The sequence below is a fragment of the Arachis duranensis genome, chromosome 4 (assembly GCF_000817695.3).
Source record: "Arachis duranensis cultivar V14167 chromosome 4, aradu.V14167.gnm2.J7QH, whole genome shotgun sequence".
Taxonomy (NCBI): Eukaryota; Viridiplantae; Streptophyta; class Magnoliopsida; order Fabales; family Fabaceae; genus Arachis; species Arachis duranensis.
In genome coordinates, this window is record NC_029775.3 from 94519374 (window position 1) to 94526426 (window position 7053).

Sequence of the window (7053 nt, forward strand, 5' to 3'; positions counted from 1 at the left end):
ACTACCCCAAAAAAAAAAAAAAAGAAAACTTAGATTCAGGTCAACCTCAAAGACGTCCTTTCTATGAGAACATACATTGCCATCAAAAAGCCAAGTCCTTTCTCATTTGCTCTGTCTTTGTCTCTGTTTCAAAAGTCCAAACACAAAAAAAACCTCGTACATAAATCTTCAATGGCGTCCCTACTCAAAATATTTTCGGTTTCACCAAGAACATCATTATCATCATCATCATCTACCACAACTGTTCATTCTCGACCTCCTCTTGCACCATTTTTCCCTCCCTCATTCACTAGTAAGTTAACTATTGAGGTTCTCAAATTAAATACCCTTTTGGATTTTCTTTTATATTTCCTAAACCCAAGTTGCCAAATGATCCTGCATGCATCCGATGCATTGTTTATTTGTTTCTAAGAAGCCAAACATTGTTTAAAGGTTGCTCCTTTTTATGCTTTTGGTTGTTTGTATTGACATTATTGCAGGGAGGAGAATAGCCATTAGAGCAGCTGGAAATCAAGGTCATTTATTATAATTTTCTTAATTTATTTTTTTAAAAATGGTTTCTTTTTGTTGTTCATTTCCCATTGTTTAGTACTATTTCTCACACATTTTATTTATTTTATATTTGGGGGTTTGAGCAGTTGATGAACCTAACCAACAAACTAAAACCGGTTCAAGCTTCAATCAACTTCTTGGTATTAAAGGAGCAGCCCAAGAAACTGTGAGTCAACCACATTGCAAATAATTTTCCTCATTCTCTTATTTAGATTTGTGATTTTTTTTTTATATTTTAAATTACGCTGCCATACTTCGCATATAAATCTGAATATGTATCTTTTACAATCTGTCAGTGCCTGTTATTCTGTTAATGTGCACTAAGTTAGTATCAATTATTGGCATATCTATGAGTTCATTGCATTGTCAATGCAACAAGCTAAGTAATTCAATGGTGTAGATTTTATTAAAAAAAAATAAAATAAATTGATATAGAAAAAATACTTCATAAAATCTACCCATTAGATCATTTAATGCATTCCATGTTGTGCAGAACAAATGTAAGGTTCGTCTTCAACTCACAAAACCTGTGACTTGGCCTCCATTAATTTGGGGGGTAGCTTGTGGTGCTGCTGCCTCTGGTAACTTCATCAATTTTACCATTACAATAATTAATTAAATGTTGCATGCGTGGTCATAACTAGGGAAGACAATAGATATCATGTCCCCTGCCCACGTTCCCTTTTAATTCTCCACGCGGGAGAGGTGAATACCTGCGGGTATCTATGAATATTAATCCTTAAAACTAAAAAAAATTAACACAACCATAGTATAATCCAATACAATTCAACCAAATTTATCATCTTACAACACAATCCAAAGACAAATTTTGTACAATCCACAAACACATAAAATCTCCAACCTACACAAAAAAGAAAATGAAATAGAAATAACCATCCGTACACCTAATGAAATGAACATCCGATATATCTATTGTTCACATTGTTCACCAATTTTGTTGGTTACCTATACTTTTCAAATAATATAACATATATAACCTTTATATATAAGTGAGGGTATTTTAATAAATTCACCCGTTGCGGGGATTTGGCATCCTCATTTATTCGCGGGTCCCCGTTAAGCTCTCCATTGCGGGTACTACCCACAGGCCACAGGTACCCGCTTTGGCGTGTATTTTTGTCATCCCTAGTCATAATAAAAATTGGTCATACATATTTTATCCTAAGATCAAAGTTAGTGCTTTAGATTTTAATGCATTGAGACATTGACTATAAATTTAGCTATGTGATTTGAATCATTCAAATCTCTGATAATGTTAAGGAAATTTCCACTGGGATTTTGAGGATGTTGCTAAATCAATTGTGTGCATGATGATGTCTGGTCCATTTCTCATGGGATATACACAGGTACTGATAGATGTGATTGTTGTTCAATGTTTCCCTAGCTGCTATTATTGAATGTAACAAATAAATTGACTTGATGATGCTAAATTGTTGGGGTGTTCAATCTTTCAGACTATGAATGATTGGTATGACAGAGAAATTGATGCAATAAATGAACCTTACAGACCAATTCCTTCTGGAGCAATATCTGAGAATGAGGTCTGTTGTAAATTTCAAATTTTTTTAATTGTGAGAGATTAACTTGTCCGGTAGGTTAATTAAATTTTTTGTTACATACCTAAAAGGCATTATTATTTTGTCAGTGACGAGACAAAAGATTTACTGTACTCTTATTGTGAGCATGTATTCTGCTAAAAACTGTGCAGGTAATAGCTCAAATATGGTTTCTGCTACTAGGAGGCCTAACCTTGGCTGGTATATTGGACATATGGGTGGGTGCAGTAGTACACTTACAATATTAATAGTTCAATGATCCATCTCTTTTAAGTTGGTGTGAATTTATCTATGACAAGTTTGGGTTGCTAAAATGTTCTATTTTTCAGGCAGGGCATGCTTCTCCTACAATATTTGATCTTGCACTAGGTGGATCTCTGGTCTCTTATATATATTCTGCACCTCCTTTTAAGGTATTTATTAAATTTCTAAACTTTTAATATCGTAAAATATACTTTTTATTCATAATATTTTCAAAAAATTTAAAAAGATTTATTATTAATTTTTAAATGTCAAGAATTAAATAACTTTTTTTTCTACAAATTTTATCTTTTATTATTCAAAATTTCAAAACTTTAAATTGTTAGAATGTTGTATATGACTGTTTATATTTGTGAAGTGTGGAAAAAACTGCAAGAAAATAAGTCATTTACAAATATAAATTCTACAGGATTGTTTTGAAAATACATTAAAGTTATAATTTAATAACTTTTAATTGGTACAACTTAAAAGTTTTAAACATACCGAGACCATCAAATTTCATGCTGAGTTAGTGTTTTAGAATAGAGGATGATTAAAGGGTAAAATTTGAAAAAAAAGGTTGACTAATTGTTATTTATAAAAAATTAACAAAAGATTATTTTTGAAACTTATCAAAGACATTAGAGACAAAATTAAAACAAATTAAATACTAAATATTTTTGAAACTCATTGTAGGGCCCCAAAAAAAAAAACATTACGCTTTCTAGTAATATCTTCTGTTGACCAAAGAAAACATGGAAGACAAAAACAAGTTTTTCTTCTATCTCAGGCATATTAATCCTTCTGTATATGTGCTGATTTTAAATAAAACATGTAATTTGGTACCCGATTTAGAAAGGTGAGTTTACAACTATATTGTCTTCCATGTCTTTTGTTTAAAGAAGATATTATTTCATCACTTGTTTCGTTTATCTTGTATTGTCATTTGTCTAAGCTTCACAAGTGTTCTAATTTTTCTAGTTAAAACGAAATGGATGGATAGGAAACCTGGCCCTTGGAGCAAGTTACATCAGTTTGCCATGGTGTGGTACATTTTTACTGTGCTAAGAGATCTAGTAGCCAGTTGCTATTGATTTGATTTATTTGGTTCTTTTTTTTTCAAGTTACTAAAATTCAGTGTTTTGGTATTTATCCATTGCATGCTGAAGTAGAGTTAGTTAGTTCTAAACATGAATGCTGCTTAGCTTATTTATTTTCAAGCAGAAGAGGCCAGGAGGTCATTATTTTTCGAAAAAAATGCTATGTACACACCAAAAATCAATCACCGAATTCGCTACTATGTGTATTTATATATAAATACATATGTAATTTAACTTTTTTTCAAAGTGTATTTTGTATTCCAACATAATTTGGTGGCTAATTTTTTGTGTACACTTAATATGGTTGTTTTCAAAATTAAGAAATATAAAGGCCTGTTTAGTTTGAAAAACATTTTGTACTTTCATTTTTAAAATTTTATGAAGAAAAAAAAGTGAAAATTATAATAAAAATAATACATACAATTCTTTGTTTATTGTTTTTTACTCTATTTTGTTTTTGATAAAATCTTGAAAAATAAAACTAAAAAATGATCAATGTCACAAGTTATTACTACTAGTATGTGATTATTTCATCAATTTCTCTTACTAACAGGTTGGCTGGTCAGGCTTTGTTTGGGACTCTATCAGCAGATATAATTTTTCTCACACTATTATACAGCATAGCTGGAGTATGTACTACCATATATATATATATATATAGGGTTAAGTTTTTGATCATGATAAAAATTAGTGATCTATAGTTTTTTAATTTCATTTATTTTACGAAATATTTTTACCAATCACACTAAAACTTTGCAAAACCAAAATTATAAATTGCTAATTTTAAATGACCAAGAATTTATTTGATCCTATATGAATTATGAAAATAAATATGTCAAATATATAGTATTGGTGATCCTTATAATATTATTGCTTAATTTCTGCATGACATATAATTGTAGTTTGGGGTTGGTATTGTCAATGACTTCAAAAGTGTGGAAGGGGACAGAGCTCATGGTCTTCAGGTATATATACTTATGCTCTGATTTTTATTCTGATCTCTTGACTTGACTTTATTAATTAGTTAGAATATGAACTTTTCTGATCTGTGTCTCAGAAATTTTATGATATACCTTTATGAAACAGTCTATTCCAGTTGCTTTTGGTGCTGAAACAGCAAAGTGGATATCTGTTGGGGCTATTGACATTACACAATTACTTATTGTTGGTACATTTTGATTCCTCTGTAGCTAAATTATGGATACGTGTTTTCATAATTATAGTCGTTATCGTATTTTATATGATATGTTAATAATTTATTATTTGATGTGATGTGCGTCTTAGAAAACAAGTCGCCACAATATTTGATTTAGTGGCGGTTGTATCAACAGTAAACCGTTTTCAACATTAAGGACAATGTTCCACCAAGCGTCAACGAACCGGTTGGCTACGGTTTTAAACCGCCACAAAAACAAATTTTAACCATTGCAATATGTCAACTATGCTGTACTGAGTCTTAATATCGAATAGGTTTAAACGAAGTAAAATGTATGTATTTAGAATGGCATAATAACTTGATATCTTGAAAATTTAGGTCAAAATGTAAAACCTAACCTGAAAAATTCAGGTAGAATTGTGCTCGTTTCAGTTGCACATGCTGTAGCATCCCTAGCAGCAAACAAATTTTTGTGTGGAATGCGCATAATAATCTTAGACTAAAATTGAATTATTGAATTAGATTACATTAGTATATATTATTAACGACATTATTATACTATTCATGGTTGCAGGATATCTACTTGGGGCTGGTAAACCATATCATGCTTTGGCTTTACTCCTCTTGACAGTTCCACAAGTCATTTTTCAGGTAAAGTAACGACACATCACATGCATTTTTATAAAGGATTTCAAAATTATTCTTCTATTTTCTGGTCTTGATTCTATATTTTAATAATTGCGCATTTAAGATGTAATTGTTAATCACCATAGTTTCCTAGATATACCTCGTATGTGTGTGTTGACTTAGCTAGTAGCTAGCAATAGTCATGCTATAGTATAAACCTTTCAATAGAGTACATATTGTCCTTTAATTTGAAAAAATAAAAACAGAATACTTCACTCTTAAAAAATATGAAAATTCCCTTCTAAGTACTAAATGATTAGCTTATTGCCTTTTGCCTCTCAGTTCCAGTACTTCCTCAAGGACCCTGAGAAATACGATGTTAAATATCAGGTACATGTTCACCACGTAAAACTTTGGTTGATACTATCTCTCTGTTTCTTAAATAAAATAGTTTAGACACATTTTTTTATGTATGTTCTTATAAATTAGTTTTCTCTTTTTCAATTATCTATTATTGAAATATATGTCTTATGGCTTTATATTGTTAAATAATTTTTTATATATGTATCATAAATTTCAATCATTTAACCGTTCAATCACATTATCTTATTTTAATGTTTGCAGGCTAGTGCACAGCCATTTCTGGTACTTGGCATGTTGGTGACTGCTCTTGCAAGTTGCCACTGATGATTAGTTAATGTACAAAAGTTACATAGGAAGCCAAGGAATTCATATAGATCGAATTAATAATTAGATGAAGAAGTGATATTATTAAGATAGGTGCATTCTAGTATATTTCATTTTTTCTTTTTGGTGCCGTTTAATTATTCCATGAGGTTTAATTAAGAAATGTCTTTCTAGGAAGCCTAACAAATTAAACACAATGTACTATTTTGACACAACGATTTCCTTTCATGTTTTTTAGAACTTACTGTCAGGAGGAAAGGAATATTACTTGTGTTAATTCTGGTATAACTGTGTAATTAACTAGTTTATAACTACTTTCCTCACTTGGATATATAAATCATATTTGTCCCTAACTATATATAATGTTGCTCTTGGCTGCTTCTTCATTCAAATTGGCTGCTTCTTATATATTCAGTGAGGAGATTTTCAACTAACATGAGAGTTTGGATGGTTGACTTGTTTTTTAAGTCAAGAGTGGAAGTTTATATAGAGGGCATCCATCTTTAGCAAGTGCTAACTTGACTGTTAATACAAAGTTTCATAGAAAAAGAATACAATTCAACTAGGTAAAATGGTACAATATTCAACTTTTTATTACAATAATTTAAAAAAAATAAAATAAACACATCTAAAAATTATGAATAGATTTAGTGTCTTTTAAAAATTAAATACATATTCAAAATACAAACTAAATAAAACTAAAATTTAAAATTTAAAATTTAAATTTCTATTTCAGATTTAATATATTTAATTATTAATATATTATAATTTAAATACACATCTAAAAATCAAATTATTCACAATTCAAAATTTTAATTTTAAAATTCTAAAATAAACCTTAAATTATCTAATTATTAACTAAACACGTTCAAAACTCTCATAGAAGTAGAGAATTCGCATTTATCCCACATCCAAAATTCAGAGGATCACATCCAAAACTCAATGGCGCACTTTGAAACCAAAGAAGTCATCCTCTGTTCGTCCGCGCCACCGTCCTCCTCGGCCCTCATCCTCGACGCTGCCTTCCTCCACCTCGGCTCATCCACAACGTTGCGTTCCTCTCCTTCCAAGCTCATCTTCATCACCACTGTCACCGGTCTCTGCCCGCACTCTC

At 30.5% G+C, this 7053-nt stretch overlaps 1 protein-coding gene across 1 annotated transcript; it reads left to right on the top strand.

Annotated features, from left to right (window-relative positions):
- The first annotated feature begins 49 nt into the window (after window positions 1-49).
- On the top strand, window positions 50-6285 carry LOC107484985 (chlorophyll synthase, chloroplastic). Its single transcript, XM_016105528.3, has 15 exons — window positions 50-292; window positions 480-515; window positions 639-718; window positions 1046-1133; window positions 1834-1919; window positions 2028-2114; window positions 2282-2347; window positions 2459-2542; window positions 3351-3412; window positions 4023-4098; window positions 4372-4434; window positions 4556-4637; window positions 5200-5276; window positions 5595-5642; window positions 5877-6285. Exons 1-15 carry the CDS (start codon window positions 64-66, stop codon window positions 5937-5939), a joined length of 1227 nt encoding a protein of 408 aa, XP_015961014.1. The 5' UTR covers window positions 50-63; the 3' UTR covers window positions 5940-6285.
- The last annotated feature ends 768 nt before the right edge of the window (window positions 6286-7053 follow it).

What these genes read in the sequence shown, in the direction of transcription:
- LOC107484985 (XM_016105528.3), top strand. Translation starts at nt 64, where the DNA reads ATGAGAACATACATTGCCATCAAAAAGCCAAGTCCTTTCTCATTTGCT. An exon ending in AAGGAGCAGCCCAAGAAACT is followed by an intron (nt 719 to 1,045) that starts GTGAGTCAACCA and finishes CATGTTGTGCAG; the next exon opens with AACAAATGTAAGGTTCGTCT. An exon ending in AGTTACATCAGTTTGCCATG is followed by an intron (nt 3,413 to 4,022) that starts GTGTGGTACATT and finishes TCTTACTAACAG; the next exon opens with GTTGGCTGGTCAGGCTTTGT.